This window comes from Poromitra crassiceps (assembly GCF_964638095.1).
Source record: "Poromitra crassiceps genome assembly, chromosome: 4".
NCBI lineage: Eukaryota > Metazoa > Chordata > Actinopteri > Beryciformes > Melamphaidae > Poromitra > Poromitra crassiceps.
Genome location: NC_139626.1, coordinates 25442707 through 25466369, shown reverse-complemented (window position 1 = coordinate 25466369; position 23663 = coordinate 25442707). Strand labels below are relative to the sequence as shown.

The window sequence follows — 23663 nt, the reverse complement described above, 5'->3', positions numbered from 1 at the left end:
TATTACGTAGTCAACCTCATCCTGTTTTTATTTAGTCAAGTTTTAGTTGGCTCAAAGTCTGAGTATTTTAGTCTCATCTTAGTCAAAGAAAACCATAGCTATTGTTTCTTTAGAATTTTCAAACTCATTGGAAAGATCTATTAATCTGTTATTATGGAATGGCAATGGCATTAAGGTTTGAACGTGCAATACAGACACAGATTTAACTGTTTATCTTCTTCTTCTTCTCTTCTGATTGGATCTCTTCTCAATTCATCCCTCCCTAATATTTTAGTCTAGTTTTTATTTGTTGACGAAAACGTCAATAGATTTCCTCATAGTTTTTGTCATCACAAGTTCGTTTTCATTAAAGTCTAGTTTCCATGAGTGAAAATAGGTAGTCAATGAACATTTTTCATCATAGTTTTCATTGAGGAAATTAAGACTATTCAGTTCTACATTCAGTGATTTAGCAACATGCCCACTTATTAAGGTGCACAGACTGTGCTTTTGCATCTCTGCGTGGATGCGTGTGCTTCCTGGCTCTCCCTAGGTCAGAGTTGTGGCAGCCAGTAAACTGACCAGCAGGGGCAGCAGGGAGGCAAAGTGACACGCAGCTGCATTGGTCTGTCTCACAGGGTATCGAACCGGCATGTGTATGTCTGTAAGACAACAACTCAAGTCAAACTCCTGAGGCAAACAGAAGAAATATGGCATGTTTATATTCAACTGTGTACAGTGCTGCGGTCAATTCACTCTATATTCACTCAACTCAGAAAGTGGATTTATTACTATTCAATTATTGCTATTATTTTCTTTATATTTGATCGATAATACAGTGTCTTGCATGTTAAAATTTGTGAAAGAATTGCAGTTTTCATTTACATGATGACACATTAATTGAGTTGAAAAGTTAATTGATCCCTGTCTGTACGTCATCTGCAAGAACACAGAAGTTATGAGAGGTGACTAAAGATAAGAGCTGTACCTTGTCCATTCTGCATCATGATCAGCGGTCCAACGGAGATAGCTGCACTGTCATGGTAGGACACAGCCCTTTTAACTCTCCCGTGGTAACCGGGGTAGCAGTGCTGCAGGAAAACAACATTATGGGCATTCAGCTGATGCTCTTATCCACAGTGACTTACAGGAAGAGATCAGTCAGGGGCTCAAGAGCGTGACAGTGGAGTTGTTGATTGGCTGTTGCAGCGATCCAGCCTGTTGCTTTCGGAGTATGAGCAATATCTTCAATCACTAGTCACCAGAGATGGGAAAAGTACACACTTTTTTTTACTTAAGTAGAAGTACAGTTACTTGTGTAAAAAAGGAGGACCTCGCCGGACTACCCTTCTTGACCAGGGCGGATCGAGGAGAGGTCTTGTCAATCTGAAGTGGCACACCTCCTGCTTTGGCATCAGGATCGGACTGGGACTAAAAAACGGCCCTAGGCTTTCCTACCCAGACCAGCACACCTCAACCAGCCCGCGGCATGGATACTCCGCAATCCCCGCCCCATCGATGCACAAACACAAGAGCAAGTCAACATTCGGAGGGAGAAACATTCGGCGGCGACCAAAGGTCTCCACTGAAAAATGAAAGATTTTTGTTAATTATAATGTGCTGTTATGGTTATTAGCTTAGTCACTCACTTCTACTAGCTTCTACACTATTTCCACAGGAGTAATCCTGTGGGGATGGTGCATTCCCAAAGTGGGTCGCTGGGGTTCACTGTCTCAAATATATATATATTTCTTTCGGCCTGGTCAAGCGGCCCACCGGGATTTGTCCCGGTGCTCCCGATGGCGATGGCCAGGCTGAGAGGGTACATCGCCCTTCTTTACCCACCCCATTGTGTTCACAAATGGTGTCGAGATAATTGACTTCTAGGTCATCTTGCAGGGGCAAGATATCCCATTTGCGAGGTCCTCCTCATCTTTTATAAAACCAGAGTTATAGCCATAACCTTGAGTTTTGAAGCTCATAAAGGTAGAGTGACAAGCAGCTCAACTTTGTTATGCTTTGAGTCTCTCCCCTTCCCTCTGTCTCTCTCTATGATCATAAGATTGTTCAACCACGTTATTATTAGTATTACTGTAATTTGTTATTGTTGTGTCAGCTAGATTTAGCTAGACATATTCTCTGTGAAGCCCTCTGAGACATGCTTGTGAATGGGGATCCTAAATAACCAATAAACAATGTCTTACTTTGCAAAGACACTGAAATAAAGACAACTACATTAATATGTTTGGGGCATTCTTAATTCTTCTCTGGACAGAAGTAACTATGTACACTCAGGTTTCATAGTACGTACATCTCATCTCATCTTACATACACAAAAACACATCCTGCATAAACACCACAAACACACACACACACACACACACACACACACACACACACACACACACACACACACACACACACACACACAATGGTACGTACAGCAGTGCAGTTGTTGTGTCTGCGGAGACACAGGTGGACCTGGCAGTGCAGGTAGAGGGTGGTGAAGTTGGTGAAGGTGAACATCCTGAAGGAGAAACGGGAAACTGTGGAGACGCCATTCTGAACCAGTTCCACTGTACCATCAGCTTGGTTAGGACACCTGCAGGACAGTGAGGGAGGTGGCAGTTACAAAGATAGGTTAGCAGGTGGACTATCAAATGAAGTAAGAAGGTTAACTGATACAAGAGGAGATGAGCGTTAATTGCTAGGTGTGATGATCAGATCAATCAGAGCGTTTATAAGCTCTCATTGTTTAGTTAAACTGTCAATCATGCTGTGAGTTTACAGTTGCTCAGTCTTAAGGTGTTATGTTACCGTCACGTCATTCGGGAGGAGTCATTGCATAGCTGTCACTCTAACCATGTGTTGAATGCAATGTGAGTAATGTATTGGGCTACCAAATAGGTGGGCCGGCCTAATCGCCATTAAAGACAATGTTTTCACCAGCTCGCGAGAGTGCACAGAGCATAGTGAGAGCCATTTTGAGAGTGCCATTTTCAGCTGCGGGGAAAGGCAGTGTGGCCTCAGACACCCTTAACCAGAAATTGCATATTTTTGGAAGGAGTTTGGATACTAGTCTCCAGGGAAAAGGACTCTGCTGGTGAAAGCAGGAAGTTGCGACAGGTGGGCTTGTTGTGTCAAGAAATGTTGTTAAAGCTTAAAGCCAGGAAAGAGTGTGTGAACGCCGGGCTAACGACAACCCACTGATTGTTTGTTTATTAGTGTGTATCGCTTGTTCATCATGCTCCAGTCTTCATGGGGCTTTGGATGCTGAACGGAGATTCAGCAGTAACCCGGTGCGAGCTGTTCACCGCAAGCACAGAGCGTGCCGAGCGAGGACTGCACAGGGAGAGGACGGAGGTTAACCTCGCGTCACCAGGCTCTTCTCGGTAGACGGAGGTACCAGGAAGAGGGCCCACACACCCACACCGCAGTGACGGCATACAGACACAGCATCAAACATGTGAGGCTTGCCCTGTATAGATACAGTAAATGCTAACTTTAACTCATTCATTCACTCAAAATGTTCATGGCTGGATTAGCTGGTATGTTAAAGGAGCTGTAAGAGACTATAGATATCTTTCTATAGAAATCCTAGAAAAAACAAGATTGAAACAAGGGAGCAGAATAATTATGATAATAGGCTAAAAATACACCAAGCTAAACTCCACCGTGACACTAGTGAATATCCATATCAGAGTCCCTTGTAGAGGCAACAATACATCAGATCAACTATATATTTGGCCTTTTGCAGAGGAATCAGTAAATCAAATACAGGGAATCATTGTGCTTGAAATTGAAATTGCAAAAAACTCTTTTACTCTGTAATGATGAGATCCCAGCGGACGGGGTAGCTGGCTAAGTTGACAGGTGTGGCCCAACAGGATTCCACAACGGTGGAGATCTGCCGTCTGTCAACTCCCTCTGTCCGCACCTCCACATAGATCCTCTGGTCCACTTCCATTTGGATGTTCCTGGAATTGGCGAATGGGAAGCGGAAGCCGGAGTCCTGGTAGGGGATCATTCTCATCTGATAGACACCCCGGCCCGTTGGAAGCTTCTTGCTCACAATGCTACAGTACAGAAAAACATTAAACATTCAAATATCAACCATTATTTGCGAAGTGCCTTCTTCTTATTACATGTATGTTTTTGTATTTTGTCACCGAGCAGAATAGACATTGAGGAAGCCTTCTGTAGTTAAGAAAGGACAGCAGTCCTCTCTGAAAAGCATGCTTTAGGTGCTGTTGACACACTTTTTGGACTTGAGCTCCTAAAAATGTTGGTGAGTGACATTACCTAAATGCAACACAGACAGATTTTTACAATAATAAGCCATAGAGCACCACAGGAATGAGTCCAGAAGTAGCGCTTGGGTTCATCAGGGGAAAAGTGAATGGGGTTTTAGAATGGGGATTTCACTTAAAATTTGCATAAAATAAGGTCTGTGGTTAACAAAAGTTTATGGGAGTGCGAATTTGGGTTCAGCACGATAATCTGTGAATAACTTTTAAGACTTTTGGAACATAAATGTGTGTTTTTTTACATGATTTTTAGAAAACGCTTCAACAGTGATTAACGTTTGTGAAGATTATCCTGCTGAACCCAAATTTGCGCTCCCATAAACTTTTGTTAACCATAGACCTTATTTGCTGCATTTACATGTAAGTGAAATCCCCATTCTAAAACCCCATAGACCTTTCCCCCGACAAACCAACATGGCGGCGATTTCTGGTTAAGCCTACAAAAATACGTCTGCGGTACTCTATTGTGGTTGTATCTGTCCTTGCAAATATAGCTTCAGAGCTGATGATGCCACTCCCCCCCCACCCACGCTGACCATCACAGCGGACCAGGTGAAGAATCAGCTGAGGAGACTAAACACGAGAAAAGCAGCTGGCCCGGATGGCGTCAGCCCCATGGTGCTCAACGCCTGTGCCCCCCAGCTGTGTGATGTGCTACAGCTGATCTTCAACAAGAGCCTGAGTCTCCAAAAGGTCCCCGTGATGTGGAAAATGTCCTGTATCGTTCCTGTACCGAAAAAGCCAAGACCCAGTGGCTCCAACGACTACAGGCCGGTAGCTTTGACGTCCCATATCATGAAGACCCTGGAGAAACTCGTCCTGGAGCAGCTTAGGCCTATGGTCAAACCATCCCTTGACCCCCTCCAGTTCGCCTACCAGCCCCGGCTGGGAGTGGAGGACGCGGTCATCTACCTGACCAACCGCGCCTACGCCCACCTTGACAACCCTGCCAGCACTGTGAGAGTCATGTTCTTCGACTTCTCCAGTGCGTTCAACACCATCAGGCCGGCTCTACTGGGTGAGAAGCTGACGGCGATGCGAGTGGATGCCCCCCTGGTGGCCTGGATTGTGGACTACCTGTCTGGCAGACCACAGTATGTGCGCCTGCAGAACTGTGTGTCAGACAGAGGGGTCAGCAATACGGGTGCACCACAGGGGACGGTCTTCTCTCCCTTCTTCTTCACCATCTACACCACAGACTTCACCTACCAGACAGAGTCTTGCCACCTTCAGAAGTTCTCTGACGACTCTGCGATAGTGGGATGTATCAAAGATGGCGATGACGATGAGTATCGGGATGTGGCGGCCAATTTTGTCACATGGTGTGAGCAGAACCACCTGCAGCTCAACGTGTCAAAGACAAAGGAGCTGGTGGTGGACCTGAGGAGGGTCAAGGCTCCGGTGACCCCTGTTTCTATCCACGGGGTCAGTGTGGACATAGTGGAGGATTACAAGTACCTTGGAGTGTACATTGACAATAAACTAGACTGGGCTAAGAACTCTGATGCACTCTACAAGAAGGGGCAAAGCCGTCTCTACTTTCTGAGACGGCTGAGGTCCTTCAACGTCTGCCGGACCATGCTGAGGATGTTCTATGAGTCGGTAGTAGCTAGTGCCTTCCTCTATGCTATTGTGTGCTGGGGCAGCAGGCTGAAGGCAGCGGATGCCAACAGACTTAACAAATTGATCCGTAAGGCTAGGGACATTGTGGGGCTGGATCTGGGCTCTCTGACTACGGTGTCAGAGAAGAGAACGTTATCCAGGCTACGCTCCATCATGAGCAATGACGTACTCCACTATTTTGCTCCTATTGCATTTAATACTGGTTACTGTTTATACTGTTTATTCCATGCTATGTTGTGTTCTTTCTTCTTCTTCTTCTTCTTCTGCTTATTACTATCGCATTACTACTGTGTATTTTATTTTATGCTATCTGTGTTATGTGAACGAGCAACTGTAACTTGTCGCAATTTCCACCCGGGGATCATTAAAGTCTTTCTGATTCTGATTCTGATTCTGATTCTGAAACCACACTTTGATTCACCTCTCCACCGGGTTGATGCCCACATCCATAGACAGCGCCTGGTTCAGCAGATACTCGCAGCTGAAGCGTAGGTGGATGTTTCTCTGGCGGCTGATGAGCCCATCATGGGGGTCCACATCGCCCTGCACGGTGTTCTCATAAATGAAGTGGGTCCCGTTGCTCTTTGAGAAGAGAGGACAAAGTATAGGTAGGATATAAGCAGTCTATTATGGAACAATACGTACAGTAAATAGGTAAAACTCTGAGTATAAATGTTGTCGTATAAAATACCCAGACTGCACCTACATCACTACATCACCTTTTTGAGCCGCAAACCCCAAAAAACTTAAGAGAAAAATATTTCTTTCTTTCTTTCCGCCCCTTTTTTTGGGACCCCCTAAAATAACCTTGCGACCCCCTGGGGGGTCCCGACCCCCAGATTGAGAACCACTGCTCTAAACTATGGACCATACCCTGAGAACTGTCCCACACAGCTGGTCATCATTATCAAAGTTGAACACCAGTCGTCCGTCGTTGATAGTCCCGTTGCAGGTGTTGTCCCGCAGGTGGAGGGCGCTGGGATGGAAGCCGGCTTCAAACAGCTGGCAGCGGGACAGAGACATGCTGGCTGAACTACTGACACAGGAGGTGGATGAATCTGTGGGGGGAGATAGAAACAACAACAACAACAAAATTATATAACAATTAACTGAAAAAAGGACTGTGTAGGAAAGTTTAAACTTTCTGTCCCTAGAACAATACCATCACATTAATGCAATGAACAGCCTTCCTCTTTGCTCACACTCAAAATGTATACTAGTTAAAGTGATTATTATTATTTTATTATTATTTAAATGTATTAGTTAAATGTGGTAATTTAGTTAAAGCAGTGGTTCAGTAGGAGCTGTCCGCACCGTAGCTCTCATTGTTGGGCCGGTGGTGTGTCTCGTCACAGAAACAGCCGTGAACACCGTCCCTCTCCCCGCACCACTCATAATCTGTGCAGTCCAGCTGATCACAGGGGTCCGACTCCGCTGGAGACACAGTGAGGAGAGGGAGTGATTAAACGAGAATACAAGGAGAAATACCTAAACCCAGCAACTTTCTCATGACAATCACATTTTTATGATTTCTTATCTATTCATTAGTCCAGCCAGACATACCACAACGCAAAGTAGAGCGCCATGGGGGGATCTCCAGGCCCAAAATGGAGCAGGTTCTCTCATAGGCTGAGACAGCGGAGCACAACATCCCATTGGCGGGAGTGTAGAGGCAGAGATCGTAGATACAGGAAGTGAAGAACGGCTGGGGGTCAGAGTGCAGGTGGCAGGCGCTGAACGGCCCAGTAGTGTTGGTGATGACACTGCAGAGATCAGAGTATTCCTCTCTGAAGCGACAGTCGTCCACTCCGCCGCCGCTACGATCGTCTGTGGACCCACATCTGGAGAAGACGTGATATGAGGCTTACATTTAACATATCAACACACTGTAAGTGACATATTGCTGTTGTCATGTGAAAACTCATAATTTCACATTTTCACTTCACATTCATTATAATGATCATTTCTGTGGATTTAGAAACATGTACAACACTTGTGATGATGAAACCCTAACAAAAGTCATGGGGGAGTCTTGGGGGGGGGGGGGAAAGGAAGAAAAGCAAGATCGTTAAGCAGAAAAACTGTTTTGTTATGTAGGATACTGAAAATTTTGAAGATAAAGGTTTTTCAACTAACAGCGACAGAGATGCCATCTTGCGTAGAATATTGTGTATAATAATGTGTGTATATGGTGCCTTAAGTGTGGGTTAAAATCCAACATTGCCATCAAGTAGTCATGAAGCTGACAGTTAGCCACAGCAGCTCACCTGGGTCGGCTTGTGGATGACTTCCAGCCGTCCCCGAAGTCATTGTCATTTCGTGCCACGGTGCCATTGGGCAAGACTTTATCATCTGCAGGGTCCCCGTTGAAGTTACCACACATACCGCTGAGTGTGCCTCGATGGTCCTGACCCACTCTGACCAGCAAAGTGCTCGAGCCGTCAAACTGGACTACGATATCCCTGGTGTTTACCACTATGTACCTCCCTTGCCTTGCCACCTCAGCTAATGTTCCTGCAGTGGTGGGAAGAGAAACTGCGGTGCCGTTTACCTGGAAGGATGAAAGAGAGATAACTATAGTTATTGTTAGCTATACCCAGTGTAGACGTGACAGACAAGGAAACTTGTCCTTCTAAAAAGTAATTAAGAGTTACTTTTACCTTCACTCTCTTGTTGGGTCCAAGCCTGACAATGACGCTCTCTGCTTGATTCGCAAGGTATACATCCACTGCCGACACAAATGACACACGGTAGTTGTCGCCACGGTGATTGTTAGTGGCTACAACTCGAAACTGGGTTTGATCGGTGCTGCGGCCCACCCTCTCAGTGATGATGTAAGAGCACGTGCCCTGGAAGTGAGCCTGTGCACCATCAAAGGTGAAGTAGTGTGGGTCGCCCCACACAGTGCAGGTAGACCATGCGTCAAAGCAGCCCTGCTGGCCATTTCTGATCGTGCACCGCTGCGTGGAGGTGCAAGAAGTAGAAGAGCAGCGCAGGTCATTGGGGGCATAGCATTCACATCGATCTGAGCAATCTTGTGTCCAGAACGCTTCACCAGCCTGTAGCATCCGAGGAGAGAACAGAGAAGCACACCACTCTCTGTAATATTATTTGTAGAGTATTATCACAACAGAGAGAGAAGGTGCTCTTCAAGATGAATTGTTCTTAATGAAACTTCACATACTGCAACGATAAAATACGTAGCACTTTTGACTCACATCATAGTAGAATCCATCGTATTGGCACCCACAGCTTTCCACAGGGACACACCTTCCTCCACTCCTTAGGAAGCCCTCATCACAGAAACAACCCTCGGAGCACACCTGCTCACAGCTGGCATCGATGCTGCTGGCACAGGTGTGTCCACAGTCTGTGCCACACAGCTCGTAGTGGCTGTTCGCTGGACAGTCAAGCCCTTCAGTACAATAGGGTAAGAAAATTAGGTACGAAATTCTGACTCTCAGTGGATCACTTGTATCCATTACTTAAGCCTAGACAGTTCATATTCGTTTCTATTTCGTTTCAAGTGAAACTTTAGTTGACACCAGTTGACTCACTGCATGTGGTGAGCTGTCTCCATGGGTAGATCCGAGCATTAGCAGACTGACAGGCGCTGACATATGCCTGGATGGCCCTGCACAGAAGATCTTGCCCTCTGTTTCCAGAGACACACACATCAAACACGCAGTCGGAGAAGTACGGCGCCGGGTCCACCTGCTCATGGCAGAAGCTGAGGGGGCCCTCAGCTGCCTGAATCACCTGACATCGGGCCCTGGCGGGTGACTCATCGGCGCAGCGCGGGCAGGAGGAGCCACACCCATCGCTGCAGGTGTAGTTGCCTGCCACCTTCCAAGCTGTCCCGAACTGAGTGGGAGAGCTGACCATTCCTCCAGAGGGGGTGATGAAGTCATCATTTGGATTTCCATTGAAGTTCCCGCAAAGACCACATGTTTCTCCACTGTATTAATGGTAATGATGAAATAAAATCATTGTCTTGAGAAGAAAATCATTAAATGTACTATATGGAATGAATTTGAAATGATTGGTCTTTCAAGTGTCATGCAAAGCATTTAAATAGCAGGCACCTGTAATTTGAAGGTACAGAGATAGACACTGTGCTCCATCCATCGTAGCTGACACTCAGGCCGAAATCAGCATTGACAAATGTGCGGTGTCCACTTGCATAGATGGACACACGGCCTCCATTCAAGAGGATAGGTAAGTTTTTTGTTACACCATCCACCTAAAAGAGACATTACAAGAACCATAATTTATTTTGTATTTTTTCAATATTTAAGTAGCAGATTCATTTTATTAGTCATGAGAACTACAAACACTGCATACATGTTTGGCATTTAGACTCAATCGGAGTCTCACTTATGATCATCAGCATTTCAGCCATATATGTTGTAACTAACGACTCACTTGCACGGCACCGCGTCTCTCCCTGGACATATGCACTCGGTAGCCCCACACATCAACAAACACTTCAGCTGTGATAGAAACAGGAGAGTCTCTCCATGCCTCATTCTTGGCCTCCACTTGGAACTGATGTAGCGCATCAGTGGCATTACACAGGGTGGCCAGAACGTAGCGGCAGGTTCCCTGGAAGTCAAAGGCCTTGCCATCAAAGGATAGGTAGTGGGGGTCTCCGGAGGCAGAGCAGGTGCCACGGGGGCTGGGATGGCAGCCAAACTCACCCTCCACCACCCGGCAGGACTCCTGGGATGAACAGCTGCTGGGGGTGCAGCGGACTGCTCCGGTGATGCCGTTACAGCTACAGAAGCTCTGGCACTCCTCGCCGTCCCAGAACTGCTCGCCGCCTTGCCGATAGCGGCCTTCATGGTGACAACCGCAGCCGATGGGGGGCACACACTGGTTGCCATTGAGGACGAAACCATCATCACACTGGCACCCCTCCTGGCATGCAGTGACACAGGAGAAGGGGAAGGACAGGCTGGGGCAGGAGGAAGGGCAGGATGTTCCACATTGTTCATAGTGGCTGCTGGTGGGGCAGCTTTGCTCTGGAGAAAGAGAAAACAGTTTTTTATTATTTTATTATTATATTTTCTGACCCCGCCCCCCATTTTCTCCCCAGGATGTAGCACGTCTGAGGATAGAGAAAACATTGTTGTAAAAAGTAATATAATTAATCGATACCAAAGTCTCCCCTCACCAGAAGGGGGGAGACGTGCTTACCACAGTCAGTTGCATTTCTCCAGTCTCCTAAAGCAACGCCTCTCTGTTGGCACATCAGTGCATAATCTCGTAGGACCTCGCACAGCGCCATCGCTGGATCTCTGGAGCCCCTCAGGATCTGCACACACTCCTCCACCTGGTCCCACGGGTCCACCGTGTCCCCACATAGGGCAAACGGTCCATTCACCAATGCCATTTTGCCGCAGTACTGACTAGAATTGTAATTTGTTGTGTTGCGCTCATCCACCCTGGTTTCTCTCTCCACACAGTGTGCCGTGAGGGAGCCATCTCGCCAACTGTCTCCAAACACCTGAGAGCTGTTGACCAGGATGCCGTTGGGTGTGCGGAAGTCATCATATTGGTGACCATTGTAGTTACCACAGAGTCCGCCAAGTGAACCATTGTAGATGCCAGGTGCAGTGACACGCACAAAGTGAGGCCAGACTGTTTGAACAGTCACACCGAAGGAGGTGTGAATGATGATACTGTGAATGCTGCTGTGGAAGATGCGGATTCGGTTGGATGCTGAGCTGAACGGTAGTCTGATGAGCTGACCATCGACCTAGAGAATTGCAATTAAAATGGTCAGTGTAGGAAGTCATAGGTACTATTGTGTAAGCCGGGAATTCAAGATAGCTAATAATATTCATATACATTCACAGATTTTCCTCTTCAGTAATCATTTTGTCACATTTGTCATTGTCAGTTGTCACACTTTTCAAATGGTGGATACCGGTATCTAATTTAGAATCCAACACTTCAAATAAAATCTAGTCACTTACATGTACTCTGCTGCTACCTCCCATCTCAATGGACACCTGTGTTCCCTCTGCCTCAAACTTCAGCAACCGGGTAAAACCCTGCTGGCCTCTGGGTGCCTTTTCTGCCGTCACCATGAAGTGGGGGTGTTGGGACATTCCCATGACTCTGGCCAGGGTCAGTCGACACGCTCCAGGATACTGGTATGTCAGTCCATCAAACGTGCGATATGACCTTGGGCCCCTTATCCAGCATGTTGCATAGCTGCTCGGTCGGCACCCTCTTTCTCCATCCTCCACCCTGCAAGACTCTAGTGGATCACAACCGTGGGCACGGCAGGTCATGGAGCCATGGCTGCAGCTACAGCGCCTCCCACAGTCCCCGTCTAGTATCACTGTTTGCCCAGAGCGGTAGTAGCGGTCTTCAAAAGTGCAGCCACACTGGGCAAGAGGGACACAGACCCCGGCACTGAGGACAAAGCCTGCGTTGCAGATGCAGCTCTCCTGAGCAGGAATAGGGCAGTTTTGGGTAGAATTGCGATTGACACAGGTAGCAGGACATCCTGTGCCTTCAGACTCAAAGTGGCTGTTGGCCGGGCAGGAGATTTCTGAGCAAAGACAATAAAAATTACATATATATTATGGACATTTTACCCAAAGGATTAAATGAGAAAATATTGTATGACTGACATACTTAAGACTTACCACAGAACCCTTCTCTCCTCCAGCTGGGCAACTGTATACCATGCTGCTGACACTGACTGGCATACACATTTAGGGCCTGGCACAGAATAGGCTGGTACCCTCCTCCTACACAGAGATCATACACACAACTGTCCACATAGCTCTGGGGGGGAATCTGTTGGTGGCAGGCAGCAAAAGTTGAGTTGCTCTGGAGGATACCACAGTGAGCAGTGTTGCTGTAAAGAGCTGTCTGAGCTGTAGTGCAGGCAGCACAGCCCAGACCCCCACATCGGGTCCCACAACCGGGCTCATCGTCCCCAGGTGCCTGCCAGCTATTGGCAAAAACAACATCAGAGCTCACAACCTGGCCTTGGCGGGTCCGGAAATCATCTTCACGATGATTGTTGAAATTTCCACACAGGCCACATGTGGCATTCTGGTAATTGTGGGGCAAGCTGATCCTCACATAATGGTTGGCGTCGTAGGACACCACCAAGCCAAAGTCGGTGCTGATGATGACAGAGAAACCTGACTGGTAGACCTGGACGTTGCCATTACTGAGGGAGAATGGAGTGGCAGCAAAGCTTCCATTAACCTGCAAGCACACCAATTATCATTAACTCTACTGAATAATTATCATGAACTCTACTGAATAATTATCATTAACTCTACTGAATAATTATCATTAACTCTTATGAATAATTATCATTAACTCTACTGAATAATTATCATTAACTCTAGTCTATAAAAAATACTTATCAGTAACTCTAGTCTATAATTATCATTAACTCTAGTCTATAAAAAATACTTCTCAAATCTAGTCTATAATTATCATTAACTCTATCTACCGTAGTCTATAAAAAATACTTATTAACTCTAGTCTATAATTATCATTAACTCTAGTCTATAAAAAACACTTATCATTAACTCTAGTCTATAAAAAAATACTTATCATTAACTCTAGTCTATAAAAAATACTTATAATTAACTCTAGGCTATAAAAAAGTAGTAGTAAGAGTATAAAGTGTAAAATAAAAATCACTAACCTTTGCCTCAGCACGGTGTCCTTTGACCAGCTCTATCAGTTCGTTATACACATACACTTTGACCAGGCGAGTCCAAGCCACTCGGGTGCTGCCCCGGTGCTCGTTCTTGCCCTCCACTCGGTAGTAGGGCAGCCCGCGGCCACACTGCTGGGACAGGACGTAAGTGCAGGTGCCCTGGAAGTGAAATACACTTCCATCGAAGGTGTAGTAGTGTGGATCACCAGATATGGTGCAGGTGCGTCTCTGTACCGTCTGGCAGGAGAACTGAAAAGCACTACGACGGCAGATTTGGGAGAAGGAACAGGGTTGGCTGTAACAGTGCAGGCCTGCTGAGGTGCAGGTGCACTTCTGTGAGCAGCTGTTGTCCCTCCAGAATGAGTCGCCCAGCTGCACAGGAGAACCTTGAAAAGAATGATACGGCAGGTCAAAGGTCAAAACACACCATTACTGTTTATACCACTTAGTATTGTGAGGGAAATGTACTTTGCCACTGATGATGTCATCAGTGATGGTACTTAAAGTGGGCTCTGTCTGCGATTTTGGTCCGCGATCTCGAGCAATTGTGATGTCACTGATGATGTCACAATGCTGGTACTCGAGCAATTGTGATGTCATCAGTAAGTGATGTAATCAGTGATGCAAAGTTGAGCAATTGTGCGCTGTGCATGCCAATAGAGCAGGCGAGGCCATGCAGCAGCCGAGCTGCAGGTGAGGCCGTGCAGCGGCCGAGCTGCGTATGGGAGCTGCAGGGCCAGCTTGGCGAGCTGCAGGGCGGGCAAGGCCACGCAGCGGCCGAGCTAAGGAATCGAGCACGATGCCTAGTATTAATTATACTAACTGTGCTTTAGAATACAGCCCCCATACCCTGTAGTCGCCATGTAACCTAACAATTAAGTGCTGCTGCAGAATCATTCCATCTTCCCTGAAATGCCCAGATTTTTGCTCAGTTTTATGGTCATACTGTACCCTGAAATAACAGAATAGGTACCCAGTAGTTAAAAAAATAACTACAGTATAAATTATCTTTAAGTTCTTCCCAAACTACCAGATTATTGCTCATGCTCAGTAGGTCAAAGGTCATACATCCCCTGTAATAATAGGACAGGTAGTTAAAAAGTATTAGTAGTTACAGTGTAAATTCTTTGTAAGTTCCCGAATTGTTACCCCATCATTCCATAACTTCACATCTTGTCCCCATGTATTGGTACATACTGTACTGTTACACCATTAGTACAAGAACAAAGGTTTACACCATAACTCCGGAGTAATTACACTGTATGACGTTGCGGGCTGTAATCTAAAGCGTACTGAATTATTGGTCAATGTGACATATAGTAAGACATTGATAAACTGAACGCCTGATTGAACGTTTGTTGAATTGAAATGGCTTTAAAGAAATTAAAAAAAACTAGCAGAAATGCTACATTTTTCAACGGGGAAGGAGTGTTTGCGCTTGAGACCAGAGCCAACGACAAATTGTGCTTCAGCCAAACCGTATGATTGAGTAAAAATATAGCATACACATTTCAGGTAGTTTGCATTTGTGTGTGTAGGAAGAGGGGAGGGAGTTGGAGATGATTGGGGGGGGGGGGGTGGAATCGTGTCAATCATTTACACCTATGATTCACAGTATTATCATCAATCCCATCAGCTATGCACATGGTAGGTGTGTCCAAAGCATTGAATATGGTTCCCATCATGCACATCAATAGAAAGCAGCATATCCAGGTGACATTATCACAGATATGTATTACTGAAAAGCAAAATATACGATCTTGCATAAGGCAAACAATGCCAAAAGTGGTCCCCCACTTCGTCATGTGTTCTTACCATTGAAGGTGCAGCCTCTCGACCCAGAGTCCACCTGGAAGGCCCAGCGCCCGGGTACATTGACATTGCTGCTCAGGCGGAAATTTGAGTTGCTGCCTGATGCGCTGCTATCGAATGATCCAGGGATGGAGAAATGGTGGATGGAGTTGATTGTGTCATAGCCAGCCTGGAAATACACACAGTCATATAAACGCAATGGATTGATGATGTGAAATTTGTCTGTGATTTTATGCTGATGATATATTCACTGCCTAAAAAAACGCAACACGTTTTCAAGGGCTACACACTACACTGTGTTCATGTGTAGTGAGTGATGGCAACTAAAAGCAGAATAATTGTAATTGCTCTAACCTGAACATTGTGAGAGGTTGAGGCTATTGACCCATAGTTCATCAGCACAAATGAATACCGGCCACCAGAGATCAACACAGCTTGGGCAGTTGTTTCCTGGAAAAATGTGGTTAAATCAGATTTATTTACCGGTATTTCTCCACTGAATCTGTCACTAATGTCTGTACTCAGATCATTTGTCTGGTTTTAATTATGGCTATTAGTTAAGGATGGCTGTTGGATTAAGCTGACTTACTGTTCCTGAAGTGGGATAGTAAGCCACTTCATACCACGTCGCAACCATGACCCAGTTGGCAGCGAAATTCAGGTTTGGGAAGTAGTGATTGATGTCTCGTGTGGCCTGTTGCAGGACACTGCTGCCACTGCCGGTGTACTGGTTATACAAAACTTGACCATTATTTCTGTTGTCCAAGTCTGTCCAGAAGGGAGCGATGAGATCTCTGGAGCCATGTGCTGGGAACCGGTAAGGTGAGTACCTGCTCCATGCAGCATCAAAGGTCAAGTGTCCATTGTGATTGACCTGAAAACAAACGAGTAGATAAAACAGATCTTACTATCAAAGATTTACTAGTTATTGACAACAGTCTTTTACAGTGAGTTATCAGCTATTGCCAGATATTGGTTGCAATACTTTACAGGTATTGTCAGATTAGCACCCCCTGGGCACTAAAGCTTTTAAATAAATAAAACTTTGGGGGGCCCCTTCATGTTAAATATTTAAAAATATTTACTACAGTTAGCTGTAGTAAACATACGCACGTATGTTAAAGTAAATATAGGGTTAGGGTTAGGGTTATATATATAGGCTGCTGCTATTAAATTTGTAGTTAACAAAACCAGTTGTTGACAATTCTATCCTGCTGTTAAACACACAAGAATTCTTGACAGCCCACACAAAATATCAATGTTGTATTTTACACACGCACGCACACGCAAACACACACACACACACACACACACACACACACACACACACACACACACACACACACACACACACACACAAACAAACAAACAAAAAATTACACACGTAAATCTGATTATAGGTATGTCCAAAATAGGAAAAAGGCCGCTGCAGGGTTATGCGAGGAGAACTTCCATCATCTTGTCGACTGCTTTGTTGTCCAGATACCTGGTAGAGGGGACCTGTGAAGAACAAAAGTTCAGGTCATAACATACTGTACATAATCACACAAATACAAGTGTGTTAGTCCTAGTCCAGTTAGCCTTGGGCATTGTGCCAGTATCCTGCAAACCTGGTAAAGGTTGACTTTTCCGAATGAGAGAAAAACTGAAAAACTTGCATTGATTGATTGATTTTCAGAGGTCCACTTGCTTCTACATGGCAATACCAGTTAACAGTTACAAAAAAGATTAAAAACTTGAATGTATTTTCGTACACAAACAACATTGAAATAACAGATGCAACCTCCCGACACTGATGATAAATGTCAAGTTAAAATGATGACAAATTGTGCTTCAGGATGTTTGATTGACATCTTCCTCATAGCAAGAAACCACAGAGCCGTAGGAACTGAAAGCGTAACTTAAAAACTCCAAAGGTAACTTGCATAACGTTAAAATATTCCACAGTGTCTTGGCTTTGTATATAGAACATACTTTTACTATCTTCATATTATGCCAGCTCCAAAATAAAACATTCTCTGTAAATTATACTGTACTGCCCTCAAGGTTTAAAAATTGTGTGAATGCCTAAATTCAACATATTTCCATGTGTGATTATTAATGTATGTCCTAATAAAGATGGCCTTATTGTGAGATAAGGGTGTATCAGAAATACTCATCATATTAGTTATATTATAAGTTATATAGCTATAGCTTATTCCAACTAGTTCCGATAACCGTTGGAGCATGCAATCACTGTGTGTGTGTGTGTGTGTGTGTGTGTGCGTGTGTGTGTGTGTGTCTGTGTGTATGTGTGTGTCACTCAGTCACTCTCTCTCTCTCACACACACACACACACACACACACACACACACACACACACACACAGTGATTGCATGCTCCAGGTATCAGAGCTAGTGTGTTAGACAATAGCAGCTGGAAGGTATTGACTTTGGCATGATTGAAATTACCCAGTTACAGTGAGAAGAGAAGGCTTTTACAGTATCAAACAATGCTGACAAGCTGTTGGCAGAACCGATGAGGACGTCTGGGCACTGTTACCAAAGCCCTGAGCCTCAGCTGAATGCCTCAAATGGTTGTGGTTATATACAGTAGTATACAGTACCATTAACACAGATAGATGAAGGGTAGGGATGGCAGGGAAATATTGATTTGTCCTACATTGGTTACATTTTTTTCTCTGTTTTCAGTCATCTTTTTTTTAAGTCTAAGTCAAGGAGCAATATTATTGTGTTTGTCTGTAGATTGAAACAGGAAACACGGTGAATACTTTATTTGACTCTTCGTACTCTCTTTGTACAATAGGATTAACTTCGAAATACATTATTTTGAAGCAAGATTCCAATAATAATAATAATAATAGCAATACATTAATAAGGTAAAACAGATCAAATACATCAATTAATAATGGCTTGGCAGCCTCTTTACTGGCACCTGCAGCTAACAGTTTATATTATCTCATGTCAACTGAGAGAATACATCATTATACAGGAATGATATTAGGAATAGGTTCATTCAAATAATGGTGGCTATGGCTACTGTATTTGGCATGATTGTATGATTGGCATAGTCATAGAGTAGACAATATAACTTCAATAGGAAGAATGCACACCCAGTGAGCTGTAGACACAAGGCTTTTGCAAAAGAAAAAAAAGAAGAAAAAGAAATAAACACAATAAATGAAGAAAATTCTAATTGCACCCTCCTGTGTGTGTGACTTGAATTTTCTTCAGAATGATTAGAGTATGGCCAAATAATTTTTTTTTGTAGATGTCTCAGGCTGCAACTTACCCGCATGCTGAGAAGTCACAATTTCTGTAAATTAAATAAACAAACAAACAGATAAAAATACATACAGTATAACTGGATACAACTCTTCAGATTTGGCTCATACAATAGAAATGAATCATACCTGTAGCTCACATTTCCAAAACAATCAATAAACAGGATCATTTGTAATATACTTACTTATCATCCCCAGGAGCAGTAAGGACAATGTGATTTGATGAGTCGCCATTCTCCCAGGCTCACAATTCAAATCTGCTGACCAAACACAATCCATTGTATTGCTCAAATTACTGGTATATTTCAGTTCTCATGAATAAATATTAAATCTAGTAGATAATAACTATTGATACTGTAATCAATGAAATAGGCTACTATAATGTGGCATAATTATTTGAAAATAACGTTTCACCTCAAAAATACAATAATCACCTGTTCACTTCACTTGCACACTGTCTGTCTCCAGCTTATACCTGTGAGGCTGCGGCACTAGGACAGATTTATACTGTAAAAGCTGGCACAAGCCCACAAAACTGTTGTTTGACCAGTTACAGATATTCATTTAGGTTTCCCGTCAATGGACAAAATCAACTTTCTTTTTCGTAACCAGGGCACGCACCTTCAACATTCCGTTGTGCATCGGGAATAATGAAAACATGTATTGTGTTTTGCAGAAACAAAAGAGCAGATGGAATGCGTCCTCCTCACTGTAATGTGATACCGTCCTTGTCAAAGCATTAAATCCTTAAGTTGTTAGAATGGTCATTACAAAATGTGATTTTTCAACATTTTGCGGGATCACAAAATTATATTGGTGAGGTTTTTTTATGGATAATTTTATATTCATGTAGCAACTTTCTACTGCTCATCTGTAACAAACAGAAAATAAAGTAAATTTTCGTCAGTAAATTATTCTCCGAAATATTTTCCTCAAAATTCACAATTTGTTCAGTTGTTGCAGTGTCAGTGCAGCTGTGGGGCCTTCAGGGCACACCATGGAGAGAGGCTGCACTTTTTTGCATCAGATTTTTCAACATTCTTTTTTATATGCTGCCTGCTGGGCACATTGTACACTTAACTGTCTGAGCTGCCATCAGATTCAACTGAACACACTGATAATTTAGCTGTCAATGTAGTAAACTAGTAGAGAATGTGCTGTGTTGTCCAGTGTTCAGATTCAGATTCACTAGTATTGCCACAGTAGGTAATCAGATTACATACTGCACGAGGAATTTGACTTGGTGTCAGAATCAATACAGAAAGACAATCGCATAAAAATCAAAGGTACAGACCAATATGTTACAATTTACAATGTTACAATTTCACTTAGCAGACGCTTTTATCCAAAGCGACATACATCTGAACTTTATACAACACAAGCAATGATCTAGTCAGAAGACAACAACATGAGTAAGTGCCATGAGGCCAAGCTTGAGTCCGAATGGACCTAGGTGCCACCAGGCACCTATGTTCAAAGTGATGTCTGAAGTAGTCTGTAGTGTAATCTGTAGTTTCATATCAGTGGGGGGATATTTGGGGGTAGAGCCCTTATTCATATCAGTGGGGGGATATTTGGGGGTAGAGCTAGTCTGTAGTGTAATCTGTAGTTTCATATCAGTGGGGGGATATATATTTGGGGGTAGAGCTCTTATTCAAAGTGATGTCTGAAGTAGTCTGTAGTGTAATCTGTAGTTTCATATCAGTGGGGGGATATTTGGGGGTAGAGCTCTTATTCGTGGGGGATTTTGAGCCTTGTTGATGAGGCCGATGGCAGTTAAGAAGAAGCTGCTCTTGTGACGAGAGGTTTTGGTCTTGATAGACCTCTTGCTGAGATTGTATGTTGTGTACTGTATAATGTTGGTCTGGGAAACAAAATCTGCCTTGTGATAATGTGGTATTTTTATGGTCTCAAGCTTGAATTTATACCTACTGTATGATTGACCTCATTATATCCTTACTTGCTATCCTTTTTTTTCACCAAGGCACTCAGCTCAAGGGTTTGTCAAAGTGTGGAGAAATGCCGAGTCCATCTGTCATGGTGTGACTAATTGCAATCATTGCTATGCAGAATTGTCCCCGCCAAACAAGGAAAAGCCATGTAGGCTTTACAAGAACTTGTTAAGATCTTATAAAGGCTGCATGTAGTAATTATAATGACAACTTCCTTCTCACCAGTGTGGGTGTGGATCCTCCTGCCCATGCTGCACTGAGCGAGGAGCTCACATTACATGTTTGTGTACTGTATTTTGTAAAGCCAATTACAAGTGACTTCTATTTTTTGCAAGTAGGCCTACTGTACTTTGCTACATTTTAAATCACATCATTAAGTAGGCCTACTGTACTTTGCTACATTTTAAATCACATCATTAAGTAGGCCTACTGTACTTTGCTACATTTTAAATCACATCATTAAGTAGGCCTACTGTACTTTGCTACATTTTAAATCACATCATTAAGTAGGCCTACTGTACTTTGCTACATTTTAAATCACATCATTAAGTAGGCCTACTGTACTTTGCTACATTTTAAATCACATCATTAAGTAGGCCTACAGTACTTTGCTACATTTTAAATCACATCATTAAGTAGGCCTACAGTACTTTGCTACATTTTAAATCACATCATTAAGTAGGCCTACTGTACTTTGCTACATTTTAAATCACATCATTAAGTAGGCCTACTGTACTTTGCTACATTTTAAATCACATCATTAAGTAGGCCTACAGTACTTTGCTACATTTTAAATCACATCATTAAGTAGGCCTACTGTACTTTGCTACATTTTAAATCACATCATTAAGTAGGCCTACTGTACTTTGCTACATTTTAAATCACATCATTAAGTAGGCCTACAGTACTTTGCTACATTTTAAATCACATCATTAAGTAGGCCTACAGTACTTCGCTACATTTTAAATCACATCATTAAGTAGGCCTACTGTACTTTGCTACATTTTAAATCACATCATTAAGTAGGCCTACTGTACTTTGCTACATTTTAAATCACATCATTAAGTAGGCCTACTGTACTTTGCTACATTTTAAATCACATCATTAAGTAGGCCTACTGTAATTTGCTACATTTTAAATCACATCATTAAGTAGGCCTACAGTACTTTGCTACATTTTAAATGACATCATTAAGTAGGCCTACAGTACTTTGCTACATTTTAAATCACATCATTAAGTAGGCCTACAGTACTTTGCTACATTTTAAATCACATCATTAAGTAGGCCTACAGTACTTTGCTACATTTTAAATCACATCATTAAGTAGGCCTACTGTACTTTGCTACATTTTAAATCACATCATTAAGTAGGCCTACAGTACTTTGCTACATTTTAAATCACATCATTAAGTAGGCCTACAGTACTTTGCTACATTTTAAATCACATCATTAAGTAGGCCTACTGTACTTTGCTACATTTTAAATCACATCATTAAGTAGGCCTACTGTACTTTGCTACATTTTAAATCACATCATTAAGTAGGCCTACAGTACTTTGCTACATTTTAAATCACATCATTAAGTAGGCCTACAGTACTTCGCTACATTTTAAATCACATCATTAAGTAGGCCTACTGTACTTTGCTACATTTTAAATCACATCATTAAGTAGGCCTACAGTACTTCGCTACATTTTAAATCACATCATTAAGTAGGCCTACTGTACTTTGCTACATTTTAAATCACATCATTAAGTAGGCCTACAGTACTTCGCTACATTTTAAATCACATCATTAAGTAGGCCTACTGTACTTTCCTACATTTTAAATCACATCATTAAGTAGGCCTACTGTACTTTGCTACATTTTAAATCACATCATTAAGTAGGCCTACTGTACTTTGCTACATTTTAAATCACATCATTAAGTAGGCCTACTGTAATTTGCTACATTTTAAATCACATCATTAAGTAGGCCTACAGTACTTTGCTACATTTTAAATCACATCATTAAGTAGGCCTACAGTACTTTGCTACATTTTAAATCACATCATTAAGTAGGCCTACAGTACTTTGCTACATTTTAAATCACATCATTAAGTAGGCCTACAGTACTTTGCTACATTTTAAATCACATCATTAAGTAGGCCTACTGTACTTTGCTACATTTTAAATCACATCATTAAGTAGGCCTACAGTACTTTGCTACATTTTAAATCACATCATTAAGTAGGCCTACAGTACTTTGCTACATTTTAAATCACATCATTAAGTAGGCCTACTGTACTTTGCTACATTTTAAATCACATCATTAAGTAGGCCTACTGTACTTTGCTACATTTTAAATCACATCATTAAGTAGGCCTACAGTACTTTGCTACATTTTAAATCACATCATTAAGTAGGCCTACAGTACTTCGCTACATTTTAAATCACATCATTAAGTAGGCCTACTGTACTTTGCTACATTTTAAATCACATCATTAAGTAGGCCTACTGTACTTTGCTACATTTTAAATCACATCATTAAGTAGGCCTACTGTACTTTGCTACATTTTAAATCACATCATTAAGTAGGCCTACTGTAATTTGCTACATTTTAAATCACATCATTAAGTAGGCCTACAGTACTTTGCTACATTTTAAATCACATCATTAAGTAGGCCTACAGTACTTTGCTACATTTTAAATCACATCATTAAGTAGGCCTACAGTACAACTTTTGTGGCTCTCCGTAAAGCATCAGAAACTTGACAAGAGTAAAGAAAAATGTAAATACATTGCAAAGCCATTAATAGTGAATGGTCAGTCGCAGTTTGCCGTAAAACTGAAATGTTTAGTTTTGTATGAAACCACTCAATCAACTACGGTACATCTCTCGTCTCGCACAATATACATCACACCAACACCAACATGGCCTTGTGGGAGAAATGCCCCACTGTAAAATGATGCATATAAAGACATAATAGAGTTATTCACATATCATATCATATATCATAATTATATAT

General features: G+C 42.9%; 1 protein-coding gene across 1 annotated transcript in view; it reads right to left on the bottom strand.

Moving 5' to 3' along the window:
- Positions 1-3799: 3799 nt before the first annotated feature.
- LOC310775700 (alpha-tectorin-like) overlaps positions 3800-23663 on the bottom strand; it is a gene marked incomplete at its 3' end in the record, with an annotated part of 42371 nt that continues 22507 nt past the window's right edge. The window contains exons 19-39 of the mRNA XM_083635845.1: positions 18892-18963; positions 18715-18738; positions 16808-16923; positions 16013-16297; positions 15778-15873; positions 15427-15592; positions 13597-13997; positions 12572-13145; positions 11891-12474; positions 11109-11670; positions 10335-10933; positions 9995-10152; positions 9467-9867; positions 9128-9324; positions 8570-8968; positions 8177-8460; positions 7473-7750; positions 7224-7343; positions 6783-6967; positions 6331-6491; positions 3800-4055 (exon numbers count right to left, since the gene is read on the bottom strand). Of these exons, the coding sequence (XP_083491971.1) occupies positions 3800-4055; positions 6331-6491; positions 6783-6967; positions 7224-7343; positions 7473-7750; positions 8177-8460; positions 8570-8968; positions 9128-9324; positions 9467-9867; positions 9995-10152; positions 10335-10933; positions 11109-11670; positions 11891-12474; positions 12572-13145; positions 13597-13997; positions 15427-15592; positions 15778-15873; positions 16013-16297; positions 16808-16923; positions 18715-18738; positions 18892-18963 (5918 nt within the window). The remainder of the gene's footprint in view (positions 4056-6330; positions 6492-6782; positions 6968-7223; positions 7344-7472; positions 7751-8176; positions 8461-8569; positions 8969-9127; positions 9325-9466; positions 9868-9994; positions 10153-10334; positions 10934-11108; positions 11671-11890; positions 12475-12571; positions 13146-13596; positions 13998-15426; positions 15593-15777; positions 15874-16012; positions 16298-16807; positions 16924-18714; positions 18739-18891; positions 18964-23663) is intronic.